The following is a 21,275-nucleotide window of genomic DNA, read 5'->3' as shown; positions in this document are numbered from 1 at the left end:
GTCAGTTATTTGATTCTCTGGTATTAACCAGTCAAGTGTCTTCTAATAAATTTGCATCCCAATGCTTCTATGTTCCAGCATTTGTTGCTTTCAGTACAGTCTTTAACAGTCCATTGTATCTTTCAGTGTTTTCAGAACCTGGTTCATGATAGGGAATGTAGTATATACAATCCTGTTTGGCGAAACACTGGAACAGGTTGCCCAGAGAGGTGGTAGATACCCTGTCCCTGTAAACATTCAAGGTCAGGTCAGACAGGGCTCTGAGCAACCTGATCTAGTTGAAGATGTTAGCGTAGGAAAGAACACACAATCACGGACTGATTGGGTGCAGTGCTTTATTTCAGAGCTCTGGGAGCCGGGGGTCTGGACAACCCAGATCTCGACTTTGTCGAACATTGGAAATGGATGCAATTTTATACCTTTCTTGTTACATAAGGATTCATGTTAATCATTAAACCCCATTGTTCCACTGATTCTACCCCAAGTAACAATGGTCTTTGTGATTCTTGCTCAAGATTCTGGTTTGAGAAAATAATCATATTTAGTAACCAAACTAATATCACAATCGACAATACTATCATATATAGTACTGATGATTATACAGGTACAGATCATCCTGACCTAACTTTATTCTTAAGGCCTATGTGCTCTATCCCAAATCACCAGCGTTCCCCCCCCTTTTTCCCCCCACCACCTAAGCAAAGTTATACTTGATTTGGTTAAAACAATAGCATGGAATAACCTCCTGGTCACAGTAAACTGATGTCCTGTTCTCGGGCCCTTGCTACTTCAGAAATCAGTTTAACCCTATGCTATCAAAGATGTCCCTGCCCATTGCAGGGGGGTTGTACTAGATGACCTTTCAAGGTCCCTTCCAACCTAAACTATTCTATGAAACTACGATCAATGCCATGTTTCTTGGCCCAGGTGCTCATGAAGTTGCTTTGGAAATGAGCCCTGCTGTCTGACTTGATTCTTTCTGGGATGCTGTGCTGTCACAGAACTTGCTTTACAAGGATCAAGATGGTGTTTCAAGTGGTGATATTAGTTACAGGGTGTTTTAAACCCTCTGCTGATCACCTCCACCATGGTAATCATGCAGTGCTTGCCTTGGTGGATTCATGGCAGTGTGATCTAATTGATCTTCCAGGCCTCCACATATTGATATTGTAGCCACCATTCCCTTTACCATAGAGACTTTACTTGGCTTGCTTGATTACGGTGCATGTTTTGCTTTCATGGAAAACCTGTGCGATGGCTTCAGTGTTCATGCCCATCCCTGGATGTGTACATTGTATTTCTTCCTAGATGTGCCAATGTTGCATGGACCCACTGAGCTACAAATACCTCATCCTTATACTCCCAGTCCAGGTCCATTTGTGCCACTTCAATTTTACAACCTCATCTACCTGTTTGTTGTTTTGATGTTCTTCAGTAGCCCAGTTCTTAGGCACATGAGCATCTATATGACATACCTTTACAGCAAGGTTCTCTACCTGGGCAGCAATGTCCTGCCACAATGCATCACCTCAGATGGGTTTACCTCTATGCTGCCAATTGGCCATCTTCTACTGCTGTAGCCAACCTCATAGTACATTTCCCATCATCCATGAGTCAGTAGAGACATAATATACTGACCACTTTTCTTACTCGGTAATCTCTAGGGCCAGTTAAATGGCTTTCACTTCTGCTAACTGACTCACCTTCTCCTTTGATGACCATTACTGAAACTTGGTGGGACGAATACCATGACTGGTGTGCTATTGCCAACTACCAATGGTGACAGGCTTTCCAGAAAGGACAGGCAAGGAAGGAGGGGTGGAGGGGTTGTCCTCTATGTCGAGAATTTGATAGGTTGTGCAAAGCTGTCTTTGAAGAATAGCCATGGGCAAGTTGAAAGCTTATGGGTAAGAATTAGAGACCAAAGCAACAAAGGGAATCCTATGGTTGGTGTTTACTACAGGCCACCCCATCAAGGGGAGCCTAATAATGAAGCCTTCTTGCTCCAGCTACAGGAGGTATCATGTTTGCAGGTTCTTGTCGTCCTGGGGGATTTCAACCACCCCGACATCTGCCAGAGAAGTATCATAGCAAGCTGAAGGAAATCCAGGAGACTCCTTGAGTATATCAAGGATAACTTCATAAGTCAGGTAATAGACAGCCCTACCAGAGGGGATGCAATACTGGGCCTGATGGTCACCAACAAAAGTGAGCTAATTGGTGACATCAGGATTGGAGGCAGCCTGGGCTACAATGATCATGTGCTGGTAGAGTTTGCAGTCCTGAGGTATATGGGTCAGGAAAAAAATTAAAGTCAAGGCCCTGAATTTTAGGAAAGCAAACTTCCAGCTGTTCAAAGAGTTAGTCAGTAGGACCTGCTGTGAAACCACACACACACACACAGGCATTCCAAGCATCTCAAAATGTGTTGAGACATCAATCTTTTCCAGTCTCTGACAGCTGATCATGATTTATGAAATACAGATATTGATCTAATATCGATACCCAACTATCCCTCGGTGACTGTTCAATGGGTTTCTGGATGTTAGAAGATTTACAATTGTCTGTGTTCTTTAGATCTATTTATCAGTTTCTCTGTTTCTCATTATAAACACAGCTAAACAAACATAAAAATGGCAAGCAATTAGTTATTTAAATATGGGATAGCTATCTTAGATCCAGTTCCTTTCAACTAACCATTAACTTAATTATTTCCAGCAAAGCCTCTCTATCTACTTTAATTAATTCCAGCAAAGTCTATCTTTAGTTACAATCTTAACTTTTCTAAAATCCTTAATTCTTTAAAATTTGTGTCTCAGTCAAACTAAAGAGCAAGAAGGAAATGCACAGGCAGTAAAAGCAGGGACGGGTATCCTCGGAAGAGTACAGGAACATTTCCCAGTTGTGTAGGGATGGGGTCAGGACAGTCAAGGCAAAGCTGAAATTATCAAGGGACACAAAGAATAATAAGGGCTTCTACAGGTATATCAGCCAGAAAAGGAAGGCCAAAGAAAGTGTATCCCCTCTGATGAACATGATTTGCAAACTGGTAACAATGGACAAGGAAAAGGCTGAGGTAATCAATAAATTTTTGCCACAGACTTCAATTTTAATCTTTCTTCCCATACCTCTCAAGTGGATGCATCTCAAGGCAGAGACTGGGGGAATGAAGTCCCTCCAACTGTAAGGGAAGATCAAATTTGAGACCACCTGAGGAACTTGAACACACACAAGTCCATGGCCCCCAAAAAGATGCTTCTCAGAGTTCTGATGGAACTGGCAGATGTAGTTGCAAAGACACTCTCCATGATATTTGAAAAGTCCTGGCACTCAGGTGAAGTCCCAGGTGACTGGAAAAAGGGAAACATTTTGCTCATTTTTAAAAAGGTTAAAAAAGAGGACTCTGGGAACTACAAGACCTGTCAGATTCACCTCTGTGCCTGGGAAGATAATGCAGCAGATCTTCCTAGAAGTTTGGCTGAAGCCATATGGAAGTCAGGGAAGTGATTAGAGACAGTCAACATGGCTTCATCAAGGGCAAATTGTGACTGACTCATCTAGTACCCTTATATTATGATGGAGTGATTGCACCAGCAGACAAGGGAAGAGCTACAGATTTCAAATATCTGGACATCTGTAAGGCCTTTGACACAGTCTCCTATCACATTCTTCCCTCTGAATTGGAGAGAGGTGAATTTGAGGGATAGACAGATGGATTTGGTTTTAACCCCAGTGGGCAGCTAAGCTTCCTAGTGCACCTCCTCAAGTTATCTCTCCTAAGAGAAAAGGGTAAAGGTATAATTGCTGACTGTCTTCATGAGATAGTGCTTGGAGTACTGAGACAACAGTAAAGTAGGGCCCAAATACCAGATGAGCATAATGTCCTAGGTAACCCAAAATGTTATTGTATTCTATATTTATCTGTGCCCAAGAATTGCTACTGTTTAAGGCCTGGTGGCTCAGCCAGAACCGGAATTGCGGGGCAGTCGGGCAGTGCCGGTCCCTTTAAAAGGTCAGGGCACCCAAGCCGACTTCCTCCTTTGCCTGGTGACTTTAAAAGGCAGAGGCTCCTCTTCAGAGGGGGTTGTTTCGGGCGGGTTTCTGGGCTTGCAACAGTAGCAACTCAGAAAAACTGCATTTCGCAACGAGTAACTGTTTCAGAGTGAATTTTGCAAACCCTATTGGCAGTGCGAAGCTTGAGCCAGTCCCTGGGGCCAAGCCACCCTGTGTCGGTGCCGACAGACCAGTTCTCCCCCAACATACCCGTAGCGTGTATGACAACAGCACCAATACCGGCAGAGTCCAGCAGGTGGCAGGAGGAAGCAGCGAGCAGCGGAGCTGACCCCACACATGCCAGCAATTCTTCGTCTGCCACTAGAACTGCTCTGTAAGGTACTACCTTCCCGGGAGGGTGTTTTTTTGTTTGTTTGTTTGTTTGTTTTTTTGTCTGCCATCTTTTTCCCTTTGTCTCCTCGACTGCGCGGTCGACTGGAGCGCACCATCTTCGGGGAGACAGCTGATGCCATTTTCCCATTGATGTTTTGCTTGTTAGTAAACTGTTATGTTTTCACTCATATCTTCTTGTATTTTGTTTTTCCTTGTTAGTGGAAAGGGATTGGTTGAAACTAAGGGGAAGTAACTCATTTTAGTGTCCAACTCTTTAAATTGTCTTAAACCAAAACACATAGCTAACACTAGCTTAACACTGCAAGCCGGAACCTGGGCAGAATGGGGGAAGACTACAGAGCCCTGAGGGTGCAAGCAAAAAGTATTAGTGCCCAAGTTATCTTTTCCTCCATTTTATGATTACAGCCAGAAATAGATGTAGAATTCAAATCAACTTCTAGCTTTGTGGCTGGTGCCGTTGTGAAGGTTTTGACTTTTATGATGGGACATTCTTCAATGACTATAGCCTATTAGGGAGGAATGGGATCCACCTGTCTAGCTGCCTCCCAAGATGAGAACCAGAAGACCAACCACTTCAAATGTATGTATACCAATGCACACAGCCTGGGGAACAAACAGGATGAACTGGAGCTCTGCATCCAGTTTGAAACTTATATCATAAGAATAACTGAAACATGGTGGGACAACTCACATGACTGGAGGTTCACAATGGATGGCTATAGGCTGTTTCATAAAGACAGGCAGGGAGGAAGTAGAGGAGTCATGCTCTATATTAAGGAGAACCTTGAATGGATAAAAGTCAATTACAACAACTGTGGAAGCCTTACTGAATGCCTCTGAGTCAAGATCAGAGGAGTTGTCTCTGAGGAGGGATCTTACAGTACACATCTACTACTGACCTCCAAACCAAGATTTTAAGACCAAGAAAGCTATATTTGAGTTACTTAAGCAAGCTTTGGCCCAAGAAAACCTGGTTTTTATGGATGATTTCAACTATCCTGACATTTGTTGGAAGAACAATACAGCAGCTCACATGCCATCCATCAAATTCCTGGAATGCATAAAGAACTGCTTCCTCATACAAATGTTGGATGTGCCAACCAGGAATGAGGCGATAGCCTTGGCTGCAGTGATCACAATATTAGGGAGTTTGGGATCCAGCTGAGCATGCTGAAAGTTAGTACTAAGACAAAGTTTTTAGATTTTAGAAGAGCAAACTTCAGCTCACTCAGTGCTCATTTGGGAGGGATTCTGTGGGAAGCTTCCTTGGAGTATAAAGAAGCCAGTGAGTGCTCAGAGTTTTTCAGGAACACTCTCCTGGAAGCACAAAGACAGCTCATCCCCTTTAAAGGTAAGGGAAGTAGGTGGAGCAAGAGACACTCTTAGCTTAACTGTAAGCTCCTGAGTCTGCTCAAAACCAAAAGTGAAGGATACCAGAGATGGAAAAGCAGGCGTATACACATTGAGAATTACAAGACCATTGCCAGGGTGAGTAGAGATGCAGTTAGAATTGAAATCAGCCAGATATGTAAAAAAACACAAGAAAGGGTTCTTCAGGTACATAACCAACAAGCAGAAGCAGATGGAAAATATTGGTCCACTGTTAAACAGGAAATGTGAATTAATCACCAACAATGCTGAAAAGGCAGAGGTTCTCAACACTTTCTCTGTCTCTGTCTTACCAGCATTGTGTGGCCCCAGGACCTGGGAACAAAAGTCCAGGGTGATGCAAACACAGACCCACCATCAGTGAAGGAAGAGTTAGTGTGTGAACTAACAGGAGCTTGGCCCCTGCAAATAGATGACCTCTAAAAATATCCACCTGAGGGTGTTAAAGATGTCTGATGTCATTGTGAGGCCACTCTTCATGATGTTTGAGAACTCATAGAGATCAAGGGATGTGCCAGAAAACTGGAAGAAAGCTAATGTCACCCCCATCTACAAGAAGAGCTTAACAGGATCCAGGAAATTAAAGGCCCATCAGTCTTACTTCACTCCCTGAGGAGGTTATGGAACAAATCCTCCTGGGGGCTATCACAAGTCAGATGAAGCATGTGATTGGGAAAACCAGCACAGATTCACCATGGGCAAATCATGTTTGACAAACCTGATCATCTTCTATGACAAAGTAACCTGCTTGGTTGATATGGGATGAGCAGTGGATGCCACCTACCTGGATTTCTCCAAGGCTTTTGATACAGTTTCACACAGACTCTTTTTAGAGAAACTGATGCATTATGTTCTAGACAAGTTGTCTGTGTGGTGGATGGGGGACTGGTTGACAGGCCACACCCAGAGGGTTGTGGGAAATAGTTACTTTTCAAACTGGCAAGCTGTCACAAGTGGGGTCCCTCAGGAATTGATATTGGGCCCAATGATGTTGAATATCTTCATAAATGATCTGGGTAATGATGGGATCGAGCATTTGCCTATGTTACCAAACTGAGTGGGGAAGTAGGCACCTCATAAAGGAGAGCCACCCTGTAGGAAGATCTGGATAGGCTGAAAGAGTGGACTGACAAGAACCTTATGAAGTTCAACAAGGAAAAGTGTAAGGTCTTGCACGTGGGAAAACATAATCCAGGAGTGCAGCACAGGCTGAGATCTACCTAGCTGAAGGGCAGCTCTGTGGGAAGGGACCTGAGGATCCTGGTGGACAAAAAACTCAATATGAGTGAACAGTGTGCTGCTGTAGCAAAGAAAGCCAACAGAATGCTGGCTTGAATCAACCAGCAGAGATGATGAAGTCATTATCCCACTCTACTCAGTGCCACAACAGGAATACTGTATCCAGTTTTGGTCCCCGCTATACAAAAGATGTGGACAAAACAGAGAGTCCACAAAAGGGACATAAAGATGATCAAAGGAGTGGGAAACCTGCCATATGAGGAAAGGCTGAGAGAACTGGGTTGGTTCAGCCCTGAGAAAGCTTAGGTGACACCTTACCACCATGTTCCAGTATTTAAAGGGTGGCTACAAAGATGATGGAGACTCTTTTTACAAGGAGTCACATGTAGAAGACAATGGGTAATGGATACAAGTTACTCCTGGAGAGATTCTGATTGGACACAAGAAGAAAATTTTTCACAGTGAGAACAATCAGCTATTGGAATAATTTCCCCAGGGAAGTGGTGGATTCTCCAACACTGGACACTTACAATTTGGCTGGACAGGGTGCTGGACCATCTGGTCTAGACCTTGCTTTTTCCAAGAAATGTTGGACCAGAAGATCCTTGAGGTACCTAGTATTATACAATTCCATGAAATCTGAAACACATCTATTTTTCTCATCTGACATATGTGACTGAAGTACAAAGTAGATATTGCTTTGCAAGTCGAATTCTGAGGAAGAAAAAAAATGCATTCTCTTTCGAGGAAGAAAAAATATGCATTCTTTTCTTCAGTCTTTTATAGAATGGGCCATTTTCTCTGTTAGACTCCAAGATCTGTACTCTAGACATAATCTCAAAACCATAGCTGCACTGGGAACATACTGCTGGGAATAATTAACAGACCGCACAAATTCCTGGTAAGTATCTTCCTGGATTATCTTCCCAGAGCAATATTGCCCACAATGACTTCCTCTCTCTAAACAGCTATCTCTTTTCTTCCCTAGCTCACTGAAAATACATACTACAGGAATTTTATAGGAACATGTCATGAGGCAGGCTCTACACATTTTCATCTTTAAAAGAGCCCTCCCTCCACCACCCTACTCCTCAAACTAAGAACATTATTGAATTGCAGCAAGGCCTCTAAATTTGAAATCCTTTATGTTCATTCTTATTTTAAAGTTGTGTAGTACGTGCAGTATAAGTGCAAAGGAGAGTCTCTCTTTGTTTTGAAGAATGAAAAATCTCCATTTCTTGAGAGACAAATATAATCCTAGTTTGGTACCTCAAGACTGATTGTCACGTGAAAAAGGGAGATTTCCTCAACCCTTAGTGTGGGGAAATTTCATCACAGTTGTTGGCTCAGCAGCAAGACATCTTCTATCTCCAATCTATCTTCTATCCAATCTATCTTTCTCCAGGCAGCAACTGACAGAACAAGAGGACAGTCTTAAGCTGTGACAAGGGAAATATAGGTTGGATATTAGGAAGAAGTTTTTCACGGAAAGAGTGATTAAATACTGGAATAGTCTGCCTGGGGAGGTGGTGGAGTCACCATCCCTGGATGTGTTTAAAAAAAGACTTGATATGGCACTCGATGCCACGATCTAGTTGAGGTGTTAGGGCTGGATTGGACTCAATGATCTTGAAGGTCTCTTCCAGCCTACGCATTCTGTGATTCTGTGATCTCCCTTGGTTGACAGGTGCTATGTGGTTTTGTGGTTTATCAGCTGCAAAGTACAATTGAGTTCCCCCCCGCAAGGATTTCAATAGAGCCTGGCTGTGGTGTTTCCACTCCACTCCAGCCTCTGTTCCAACCCCCCTAGCAGGTGCTATGGTTGCAGATTGTGTGTATGGGGAATCATTGTGGAATAGGTCTCGAGCATGCCAACCACATTCCATCCAGGGAGCAGCAACTGTATTTTACCCTATAATTTCTGTACCATCATAACTTCTGTTAGAATGTGAATATAACCACTCGGTTTCCTCTAATTTTACCCCCAGCCATCTTTCTACACTGATCTAGAAAATGCTACTTATAATGTGCCTCTGCTAGGGACACCTTGTGGCTTGAAGAAGTCATCTTACTATTTGTTCTTCTGAAAGATGATTGTATACTTCCATAGTAATCTAAATGTCAAGAACAATAGTACTGATCCAGAACAGGGATCTTCATAACTTAGTACTCTGTCCAACAATGGCCATAAATTGATGCTCAGAGAAGAGAGCAGAACAAACACGATATTCCTTGATACTCTCTTAACTTTCAGATATTTTCAGATCAGGAAATTCTGTTAGCCTGTTTTCATGTCTATTTAAAGCCCACAATGCATTTCTTCCATGTACTTGTTCAGTCTCCTGTTGAACTCATGTGAATGTCTTGCATATATATAATCCTTTAAGAAGGGAAGAGTGTCCAAAGGAGGGCAACAAAGATGGTGAAGAGTCTTGAGGGGAAGCCTTAGGAGGAGCAGTTGAGGTCTCTTGGTCTGTTCAGCCTGGAGAAGAAGAGACTGAGGGGAGACCCGATCACACTCTACAACTTCCTCATGAGGGGAAGAGAAGGGGCAGACACTGATCTCTTCTCTGTGGTGCTCAGTGACAGAACCCAAGGGAATGACCTGAAGTTGTGTCAGGGGAGGTTTAGGTTGGATATTAGAAAAAGTTTCTTCACCCAGAGGATGGTTGGGCACTGGAACAGGCACCCCAGGGAGGTGGTCACAGCATCAAGCCTGACAGAGTTCAAGAAGTATTTGGACAATACTCTGTCGTGGTTTGAAAGCAAAACGAGTGAGAGGCTCCAAGTCAGAAATACAATTTAATAAGAAGAAAGGTAAAAAGGTAAAAATAAAATAAAATAAATACAATAGCACAAAGGACCACTGACCGAGTCAGAATACAACCTGAGCAGGATGGTGGAAGCAGTCCAGGTGAAGTGCTCTTCCTGAAGCAGTGATCCTGTAGAAAGGTCCAGTGGCTCTGGTCCTCTGGGAATCCAGTAGGTAAGGGCTGCTTGTACTGTCCCAAATCCCAGCTTATATCCAGGTGAGAATGCTTGGCTCCTCCCCCTGGGCAGAGCATCTCACAATGGGATGATGAGTTCTGAAGTGGGTCCTTGATGGCCCATTAAACAGAGATAACTCCTGGAGGGAGTTACCTGTGAGTCATGGGTAAGGCGTTAATGGGCCATTAGCAGAAGACAGCCCAAAGGCAGGGGGCCTGGGAAGAACACTGCTCCACTTGGTTTAACAGTTCATTAAGATGGTGATAGAATAAATACTTTGTGTACATCCTACACTGCAACCCAGGACATACTCTCAGGCACATGGTGTGACTCTTGGAGAGGATCCTGTGCACAGCCAGGAGTTGGACTCAATGATCCTTGTGGGTCCCTTCCAACTCAGCATAATCCGTGGTTCTGTGAGATTGCATAAAGATTTACCTACCTTTGTTTTGAATGTTTCTCCCACCAATTACCTTTAATGGACTGTATTCTTATATTGGAAAAGGCAATGAAGAGTTGATCTCTATCCATGTTCCCATGCCACTCAGGATTCTTAGGTCCTTATTCTAGTCCTCCTCCAAACTGTCTCTCTCAGGCTGATGAGTTCTGGCCTACTTCAACTTTGTTCATATGGAAAAAAAAGCACCAAGTGTTTAACAGGTCAGGCTAATATGAAAAAGCACATGAGTTTCTGTAGGTGATAGCACTGAAGCTTAGCACCTACCTAATGCCATATCTTGTGACATCTGACTTTTCTGGCTGGACAGCCACTTAGGGTCACCTGGAAACATTTCCAATAAAACTATAGAACTCATACATCTTACTCTGCAGGATGCCTTATCCCACTCCATTCCACAAATCCATGCAATCTACAATCAGCATTATATAATCGATTATGCCATGAAATATTCATAACCTCCATATGATTTTGATGCCTTGAAAGGCTACCTAGAACAGAAGCAAGACAGTGTTAAAGGAATAAAGTAGATATTTATTAAAAGGTCTTCAGAAGATACACCTTGGGCAGTATAAGAGCCTGGCTGTGGCTACACCCAAGATGGACACTTTTATGGTCTTTCTGAGCCTGGCTGTCCGGCTAGCTTTGCTCTTCAGATACCATACAAACGAGTTAATCCTTTGGGTCCAGATTTCAGACAGAGACCTGACCTTGCTTGGAAGAATGGAGCGGACTCACACTTGGTGTTGCTTAGGAGGGTTTATTCAGGGCGAAGGCCCAGGTGGTCAAAGCGTGAGTGGTTGCAAAGGTTCTGGCTTGCCCTTATCAACATGGGCGTTACAGATGGAAATGAAGGGGAGGGGTTTAGGTACAGGGAGGCTGGACTTCGACATGTAGGGAAAAAGGGGTATGGATGATACCCGAGGCCTGGCAGAGCCACCTGGCTTGCCAGAGCCATCAAGTACCTGGGAGTGTCCACAGATAACATACAATGGGTCCACAATGGCCTAGGCCAAGCTATCAGAGACATACAGTAGGGATGGCTCGGGCCTATTATGTGGCTTGATTACAGCCATTAAGGGAAGGGGGTGGGGGTGGATGAACACTTACAGAAACTTAACAAAAATTACAGACATTTTAGAAAACCCAAAATGCACACTGCAACACACTTGGTCACGAGTTTTCACACTTTTATAAGTTTTGGTCCATTTACGTATTGGGGTTAATTGTCCAATTACAGCTTCAGGTTATAAAGTCCCATCCTCCCAGATTGCTCTCCTCAATTTGCTGTTGTTTATACCTTTTTGGGCCTGAAGCTGCAATGGTGTCCTTGGTTCTCAGGCTGGAAAAGAATTGTTTTGTCTAACTACACTGCGAAGAGAACTTGCTAACACTTTATAGGAAGTTCAGAGTTATATACCAATGCAGTACAGAATCTGGAAAATATGAAAGCTAAAACTTAAGGCATCAATTTCAACCTCCTTTCCTCTTACCGCTTTCACCAAAATACTCCTTCCACTTTATATACTTTTGTCTGCCATTTCTTACTCAAATATTGCACCTTTTTGGTCAGTGGAAAGACATCTCTGTGTAATGCATTTTTGCTATGAAGCAAGCTAAAGCATTCAATTATGGCCCTAAATCATTAACAGAATTAAAATACTCTGGGTGTTGGGTTTAGAACTGCGTGCTCCATATAGCACTAAAACTCAATTGATTTCCAAGTCTACCAGAGGTATATATATAGAAATGCAGTAAATTCTAACCATTTTTTATGCACTGTTTCAATGGAAACCAATAATTAAAATTATTGCTTCATTTATTGGACTACAGTTAAAAGTGAGGGTTTAGTTTTTATTTCTATTGCATGAGGTCTTCTGTGTTGAATTTCAGGTTGTCTTCTCTTTTAGAAATTGTATCCTTCCAAGACAAATGGCTAGCACATTCTGTCGTCTCCTGACTCGCCGTGCAACTGCTGCATCCTTTGCAGCAGCAAGCACAGGGATCCTAACCACTGGATACCTCTTCAATAAGCAAAATGTTAAAGCTACTGTTCAAGAAAAACGAAAACTCTTCCCTCCAAGGTAAGCTCTTTGGATTACCTAGTCAGTTGAGTATAGGGCCCAGGTAACTGAGCTAGGCATAGTATTTAACTCTTTGGGGGAAGAAGATCTCCATTAAAGCTGCAGAGCACCTATTCCCTCACTCAAAAACACCATTTATGTGTCTGTATATGGATTGTTAACTGTCAACCTAAAACCCAACATCCTTTATTAATAACCCGTTTTAGATAGCACTGACAGTGGCCTTCAAGAACAGAAAATAGGAATGTTAGATCATATCAACATACTTACAAAATCATTGCCAAACAATTACAAGCCTGAAAAAATGATTCAATTTTTAGGCAAAGCACTAAATCAGTCCTTATTTTATCTTGTCAGCTCTTGAATGCTTTCAGTGTCTATTGGACTGACTGATTGCATATATTCTAATATTAAGAAGCATAAAAGTATTTTAATTATGCAAGTAGTAAGGAAATGTCTTCTAGAACTACTGTACTTGAAACATTCCTAATTCTGTTTAAAGCCTAGTTGGTTGATAATTAGAAATAACTACAAATATGTATGCTGACTTTGATGGCCATATTTGTGAAAAAACAAAACACCCCAAAAAAAGGACCAGGCTTTGACAGACTTTTTTTTTTATTATTTTCCCATGACAAATAATATCTTAGTTCAAATAAACTCTTATAAAAGTAATGGGGTTGTGCATAAAACAAAGTGCTATCAAAAAGAGGTAAATGTGATCTGACTCACAAAAATGCTTTCTGAAAGCATAATAGCTTCATTTTCTCTGCTTTATTATACTATACAGCTGTTGGTAAATAAAACCATTAAAACAACCCCAAATATTGTAAAATAGATTCCTAGCTGATATAGATCAGACAGTTACAGTGATGTCCACAAAGCTGAAAGAATATCTCAGTTCAGAATGAGAGCTCTTAGTTAATTAATTTCCTACTTGAACAAAACAATGTTAGACTGCTTTTAATTCTCAATAAGTGTCTTAGCAGAGATTTAGTAGGCTTTAATACACTTTCAATGATTAATTTGTCTGGTTGCTCCAAGTAACAGATAACTGCTATTGTCTGTTAGTGAAGTTACCCAGCAGTGCAGTGTGGAGCACTTTTTGTGACTGCAGTATACCTCCCTTCATAAATTTCAGTGCAATGTATCTTTGTCTGGATGCCATATGCCCACACAGCCACTCCCCCTTACTCTCCCCCATCAGCAAGACAGGAGGAGAAAATAAGGTTAAAAACCTCGTGGGTAGAGATAAAGACAAGCTGATTGGTTGTCAATTACCATCATAGGCAAAACAGACTTGACTTGGGGAAGAATAATTTAGAAAATTGCCAATCAGTTGTAACAGAGTAGGATATTGATAAATAAAAACAAAACTAAAATCACCTGTCCCCCACACCCCTCTTCTTCCCAAGCTTTACTTCACTCCTAACTCTTCTACCTCCTCCTCACAAAGCAGCATAGGCAGGGATGGAGAATGGGGGTTCTGATCAGCTCATAACACTTTGTCTCTGCTACTCCTTCCTCCTCATGCTGTTCCCCTGATCTAGAGTTGGTTTCCTCCCATGGGATACAGTCCTTCATGAATGTGTTGCTTTTGCATGGCCCGGATTTTGGTAGTGGGGGGAGCCACGGAGGCAGCTTCTGTGAGAAGCTGCTAGAAGCTTCCACCATGTCTGGCAGAGCCAATCCCTGATGGCTCTCAAGATGGACCTGCTGCTGGCCAAACCTGGGCCAATTAGAGAGGTTGGTAACGCCTCTGTAATATTTAAGAAGAAAATCAAAACAAACTGAGGCCACAGTTTTTTCCTAGCCAGAGAAGAGGAGGAGGTGAGAACATGTGAGGGAAATCAACATGGCAACACCAAGGTCAGTGGAGAAGGAGGGGGAGAAGGTGCTCCAGGCGCCTGAGCCAAGATTCCTCTGTGGGCCATGGTGAAGGCCGTGGTGAAGACCATGGTGAAACAGGCTGTCCCCCTGCAGCCCATGGGGATTCTGGGGATTCACAGGGGATGCAAAGATCCACTCACAGTCCGGGGGGAAGGTGCCCATGCCGGAGCAGGTGGATTCCTGGAGGAGGCTGTGATCCAGTGGAAGACCCAGTGGAGAGAGGGGGCCCCTGCTCTCAAGCTGGAGCAGCCTGTCCTTGGAGGACTGGACCCCATGGAAGAGTGACCCACACTGCAGCAGTTTTGGGAGGACTGTTTGCCCTTGGAGGGACTCACATTGTAGCAGGTGCAGTAGGACTGCTGCTCATGAGAGTGGACCCACGCTAGAGAAGTTTACAGAGAACTGTCTCCTGTGGGAGGGACCCCATGGCATAGCAGGGAAAGGACTGCTCTCCCTGAGCAGTGGAAGAAAATCTCGGGTGATGAACTGACCAAAACCCATATGCCCTGTCTTCCTGTGCTGTCAGTAGGAAGGAGGGAGGGATTGGGGGAAGAAAAGGTGTTTTAAGGATTTATTTTACTTCTCATTATCCTTGTCTGATTTTGTTAGTAATAAATTCCCTTTGTACCTGCAAGCCGAGCCTGTTTTGCCATTGGAGTGTTTTCTCCTAGTCCTTATCTCAACTCATGAACCCTTTGTTAAACTTTTTTTCTCTCTTCTGCTCAGCTGCAGCAGAGGAGGGTGAGTGAGTGACTTTCTTGGGTGCCTGGCATTTGGCCAGTGTCAAACCATGACAATGAACTTCAGTGTCAATCCCTCTGAAGAAAAAACTGCAGTTCTTCAAGAACTACTCCTGCATGAGTCCTCCACAGACCACAGTTCCTGCCAGAAAACCTGCTCCTGCATGGTCTACTCTCCATGGGCCACGGTTCCTGCCAGAAGCCTGCTCTATCATTGGCTCACCGTGGGCTCTAGCTTCCCTCAGGGCACATCATTCTCCTCTGGCACAGGATCCTTCATGGGCTGCAGGGGTTCAGCCTGCCTCACCCTGGTCTTCACCACAGGCTGCAGGGAAATCTCTGCTCTGGCACCTGAAACACCTCCTCTCCCTCTTTCTTCACTGACCTTGATGTCTGCAAGGTTGTTTTTCTCACATTTTTTCTTACTTTCCTCTCTCACAACTGCTATGCAGTGTCTTTTACCCTTTCTTAAATATGTTATCACAGAAGCGCCACCAGCATCACTAATTGGCACAACCTTGGCCACTGGTGGGGTCCATTTTGGAGCCCACTGAAACTGTCTCTGAGCATGGAGGCAACCCCTGATTTCTTCTCATAGAAGCCATTCCTGCAGCCCCTCCACTAGAAAAATCTTGCCACGTAAACCGTATATATATATAAACCAAGCACTAACTATTTTTTTCAGCTATGCTGCGTATTCCATATTTCCCGATCGCTTAAGTAGTTTCTTAAACTAGCAAGGAATGCTGTTTAAAGATATCATATTAAGTGCTTATGATGTTTTTTTTCTCTTAAGTGCAGACTATCCTGATCTCCGCAAACATAACAACTGCATGGCTGAATGCCTCACACCAGCAATTTATGCCAGGCTAAGGGACAAGATGACTCCCAATGGCTACACCCTAGACCAATGTATCCAAACCGGGGTTGACAATCCTGGCCATCCTTTCATTAAAACTGTGGGCATGGTTGCTGGTGATGAAGAATCCTATGAGGTAATTTTCACAATGCTATCATATTTTTTTCAGTCTGTATGGTATATTTCACAAGACCTCATTATATGAACACATATTCTTAGTCGAATATGGACTTCTAAGAAAAATTGTGTCCCAGAGAATATATATGGGGCAGATCATGTACATTTTCCCTACTCTTTATGAGGATTTGAATGCTATTCTACATTAGGAAATGCAGTGAATACAAGGCATTTCTAAAAGAGTCCTCTCTACTGCAAAGTCAATAAAATATGGCTGCTTGGGAGCAATCCTCTATTTGCCTCCAACAGCTGCTCTCGTTCCTAATACTAAACATAGTTTATGGAAAAACAACAAGAGACATTAAAATAAAGGTGATATGGAAATTACACCGTAAAACAACTGTGGCAGAACTGAAAAGAAAATGGCTTCTGTGAAGTGCTGGGCATCTTTAAGTCATAACTAGTGGACCCTGACAAAAGCCAAAGACAGTATATAAAAAAGAAGAAAATCCTTGTTTTTATTGACTTGTGTGGTCTGCTTCCTTCAGTCTACCATACAATAGTATATTATATTATTATATAATCTCTTAAGAGTATCCCAAATGCTAGGCTGCTCAACATGGAAAAAAACATCTGGTATTCTGGGACTACCAGCTTCTGTGATTTGTTTTACTTATTTAGACATAGTGACTGCCTTGAAAAGCTCTGCTAAAGTTATTGCTGCACAACAAAATGAAGGTGTGATTGTGATCAGTGTTGACATACCTGTGCTAAATGGTTCTAAGTAGTACCAGTAGTCAATGGCAGTGAAGACAGTTATTCTCATATGACCTAAGAACAGGGCACAAACTGCCTGGGGACTGAACATCTATTTTAGTTGCTAATAAATCCTGAAATTCAATCTGGTTGCCATCACATATAGTACCTATCTGTGGTAACTAGAATAAGCCTGTAACTAAAGTAAGGTGCAATTTTTGTTGTGAGGGTGAGAAACCACTATAGAGCACTGTTTAGGTCAAAATGACTGAAATCCACCAATAATCTTCCAATTTACTGTTAGGAGACAGAGGGTGAGATTCCATGTTCTGCTTCTAAGATGTACAGGAGAAACTCAGAGCAATTGCAAAACTCATGGCAAACTACTGTCAGTTACCGTCTACTACATAAACAATAGATCTATTGAAAATAGATTTTGAGAGGTAATTTTTTCAGACAAATTTCCAGAGATACAACCCACATATGACCCTTGCCTTTATATTTACCTGTTAGCACTTGCTGACATCCATGGCTATCATCCAAGAGCCTATACCAAGGAATTTCCCTTGTGACTGAAGTTAGTGCATTAAAGTGTTTCTATGATAGTGAAGACTTTTTGTAAATTCTCTTGACTCCATAGGTATTTGCTGAGATTTTTGACCCTGTCATTAAAGTGAGACATAATGGCTATGATCCATGCACAATGAAGCATCACACAGACCTGGATGCATCCAAGGTAGGATTTAAATAAAATAATGAAGAAATCAAGATTCAATGCTGCTGCTTACAATGATGGTATTGTATATAACAGTACATTTTCCCCCCTGATCAAACTCCAAAGAAATTGAGGAAACTAGCTAAAGAAACTGGAATGCCACAAATTACTGAAATGGCACATCCCACAGGGAGTATGTCTAAATGAAGCGAGCTCTGATTGTCCTTTCTTATTTCAAGCCTGTTAGTTTACAGCTTAGATTTGCTGGGGTTTTCAGTATCAGACAAGCTAGCATCTACATGGCTTTTCTTCCTCTTCCTTATTCTTTTCTTCTAATCTCCTCTCTTTACTGGACCACTTTCACCTGACTACTTTATTCAATTACACCCTGACATTATGCAGAAGTGTCAGGGGTACAAGACTGCAAAAGGATCAAGCCAGGAGGCAAGAGTGATAGCAAGACAGGCAAAACAGTGGGTTCACCAAAAGCACATTTCCACAGTACCCAAGCAAGTAGAGAACAGGTGAACAGTTCTAGTTACAGTAAACAGGTTCAGCCAACAGGCCAGTGATTGACAGAAAAGCCCATAGTGACAAGGCAAGTCTGAGGTCAGGTCAGCGAGACAGGGTCAGGATAAACAAGGTACAAGTCTAGGCACAAGCATACTTACAAAGTAGCTCAGACAAGGACTGAAAGGTGCCTTAAATTAAATGCAGCTCAAACCAAGGTGTAAAGACTGCAGATGAAACTTCTCAGAAATTTTTTTCAGGCAGCTATTTTCAAAGTTGTTGGATCCATGGTTACACAACTGTGCAATATCAGAGCTGGATAAAACCCAGTGGAGAGAGGGTGAAAGAGGTTTTCAGAGATTCTTGGTGCACTCATGTCCCTAACAGCAAACTAGTTGCATTCCTACCTTGTTCTTAACAGAGGTATTGATCCCATCTGGTACAAAACATTTGGGCCTTTGCCTAATGGCACTGTGAGCCTGTTCATGAGCTAAAGTTAACCATGTATTTAAGGATCAGAGTGAAAGCATTCCCCTTCTCCTGCACACTCAGTCAATTCTTAGCCATTGCTTAGTATTTCCTTCATAGTTCAATAATGGCATTGATTAGTATCATCTTAAACTTTCTTCTTTCAAAAGAAATTCCACACCTGGCCTTCTTTCCATGTTCATATCCATGTTTCCAAACCCCATTCAGATCTTTTCATATTCCATGCCAGAGCTAAGAAGGATCAGCTGGCTACTTCGCCACATTCAGTCAGCAAAAAAACTTTGGAGTTCCTGAAAAAACCCTTAGTATTTGAAACACTGAAGGGTTCCTAATGTTCTGTGATATCTAGAAGAGGTCATGATTCCTGGGCAAAAAGGTGACCAATTTTTTATGATGGGATTTTTGAATGGTGGTGTACAAAATGGGTGACTGTATGTAAATTAAATAACATTTTTCCTTCAGATCATCCATGGTCAATTTGATGAGCGATATGTCCTCTCATCACGAGTACGTACTGGTCGCAGCATCCGGGGTCTCAGCCTTCCTCCAGCTTGTACCAGGGCAGAGAGAAGAGAAGTGGAAAATGTTGTAGTCACTGCTCTAGCTGGGCTGAAAGGAGACCTTTCTGGAAAGTACTATAGCTTGACAAATATGTCTGAGAAGGATCAGCAGCAGCTTATTGATGTAAGTATAATTCCATGTTACATGTCTGGCTTTTGCAGGTGTCCTCTTTTACTAAATGAGATGTCTTTCATGTCTATTTCTTCTTGTGTATAGGGGTGACTGAGACCAGCACAGGTTGATTCTCTGGATCAGTGGCAGTGTCTGTCACAGGGGTTGGAGTAAATGCAGGACCTGTCACCAGGGCTCAAGTAGCCACAATGTTTATCATTGGGATTGTAGAAGCCTCAGTGCCTGTCATTTTGTTGTCAGATGCAGACAGACATCAACTTAAGGAATAGTGTAATTTACTATAATACAAAACTGCAAAGAATTACAAAGGATAAGCTAAGCAATCCATCTAATCATTACTACAAAAGAATGCCTATAGTGATTAAGAAAGATGCATCACCAGTTATCCCAATACTTTACCACTTCATCCAGATCCACACAAAAGCTGGGGGAAGCCACTGTCACAGCAAAGGACTGGAGGACCACTCCTGGTAACTGGGAAATCCTACAGGTGTACCCATCTACAGGCAAAGAGGCTTCCAACTTCACTGTGAGAGTAGCCCAGCTTTTATGTTGCTGAATAAACAAGCTACTATTACTTCTGATATGAAAACATCCGGTTTTATTCTCCTGTTGGGTTTCTCCCAAAGCCTGTCCAGGCCTCAAGGAGGAACCAAGGGAGTTGTCTTTGTTCCTACACCCCCAGACAAGGCCAGATGTGGCCTTCTCCAGTTTCTAAATATGGAAATGTAAATACATGTTTTGCAAATGAATGAATGCATATATCATATTGCTAATAATTTTAATGAGTGGATACATACAATATTTGGTTGGAAGGTTCATCTAGAGGTCAACTGACCCAGGGCCTGTTGTTCAGGCCTTAGTACTTTGGTAGCTCCCAAAGTACAGAGGTGGTGGCAATGCTGAGTGCATGGACCACCTTAGTTTTACCACCAGCAAGTTTACCTCATCATAAGCCAATACTACAAAGTCCACTACAATCATAATCTGAGCCCAGGTGCCAAGGACAATAAATATCCACAGGGAACACATACAGCAAGTGAGGCATTATGTAAAAAAAAAATGAGAACAAGCACAACAGCTCTGAGAGCAAATCAATCAACATCGTGACCAGCAGCTACTAAACCAATACGATTAATGCTTATAACAAACTTGTTTTAACATGGTCTTTTCTGATCTTCCATGATCTCAACCCAAGAAAAGTCTGTCATGGTTTAACTCCAGCTGGCAAGTAAGTACTATGCAGCCGCTACCCAGCTGCTCCAACTCCCCTTAGTTTATATAATGAGCATGATATTCTGTGGTATGGAATATCCCTTTGGCCAATTCAGGTCAGCTGTCCGGGTCATGCTCCCTCCTAGCTTTTTGTGCACGTACTCATTGGCAGACCATGGGAAATTGAGAAGTCCTTGAATTAGAGTAAACACTGCTGAGCAACAACCAAAACATCAGTGTGTTATCAACATTATTCTCATACTTTAAATCAGGAAAAAATCAGGTTCACAAGCCATTTTTGTTGCTTCGCGTATCTGTCTCTCAGGCCAGCCCAGCATTCGGCTGGACTACCCCGTTAGCTCTGATACGCCTCAACAGAACCTTTGCGTGGGTCTTGGCTCCGCAGTACCTTTGCCTTCGCTGTCACGGCCGTGGTTCGAAAGAGGGGACACTCGAGGCTCAGGGAAAAAGGTTTTATTCGGGGATCACAGGGGCAGTCCCTGGTCCCAGGCCTGTGCCTCAGGAGAGTGACCCAGGGCCTGGTTTGCAGGAGGTTTTTGTTCACCAGAAATCTCAGGAGTGGATACAAGTTGCAAAACCAATGAAACAAAGCAAGGTGGCTAATGCCAAATACAATACACAAACTTCAACAAATCAGGTAAACTGGGGTGGGGTCTTGGGGGATCCACCAACCACTGTCCGACACCTCTCCGAAGGTTTCGGGCCT

The 21,275-nt window shown here is 42.7% G+C and overlaps 1 protein-coding gene across 4 annotated transcripts in view; it reads left to right on the top strand.

Moving 5' to 3' along the window:
- The window catches only part of LOC310922131 (creatine kinase S-type, mitochondrial), a 39,306-nt gene that overhangs the window by 5,565 nt on the left and 12,466 nt on the right, over nucleotides 1-21,275 (top strand). For 2 of the 4 annotated variants that reach the window (XM_083882526.1, XM_083882529.1), the window contains 4 exons: nucleotides 12,391-12,564; nucleotides 15,991-16,189; nucleotides 17,567-17,662; nucleotides 19,103-19,324. In XM_083882526.1, the coding sequence (XP_083738652.1) occupies nucleotides 12,413-12,564; nucleotides 15,991-16,189; nucleotides 17,567-17,662; nucleotides 19,103-19,324 (669 nt within the window). In that variant the 5' untranslated portion in view covers nucleotides 12,391-12,412. Of the gene's footprint in view, nucleotides 1-4,188; nucleotides 4,393-12,373; nucleotides 12,565-15,990; nucleotides 16,190-17,566; nucleotides 17,663-19,102; nucleotides 19,325-21,275 lie in introns of all 4 variants that reach the window. The other 2 variants (XM_083882528.1, XM_083882527.1) reach the window with 2 other exon arrangements.

This window comes from Zosterops lateralis (genome assembly GCF_965231275.1).
Source record: "Zosterops lateralis genome assembly, chromosome: W".
Taxonomy (NCBI): Eukaryota; Metazoa; Chordata; class Aves; order Passeriformes; family Zosteropidae; genus Zosterops; species Zosterops lateralis.
The sequence above is the reverse complement of the archived record's forward strand: the minus strand, read 5'-3'. Positions and strand labels throughout refer to the sequence as shown.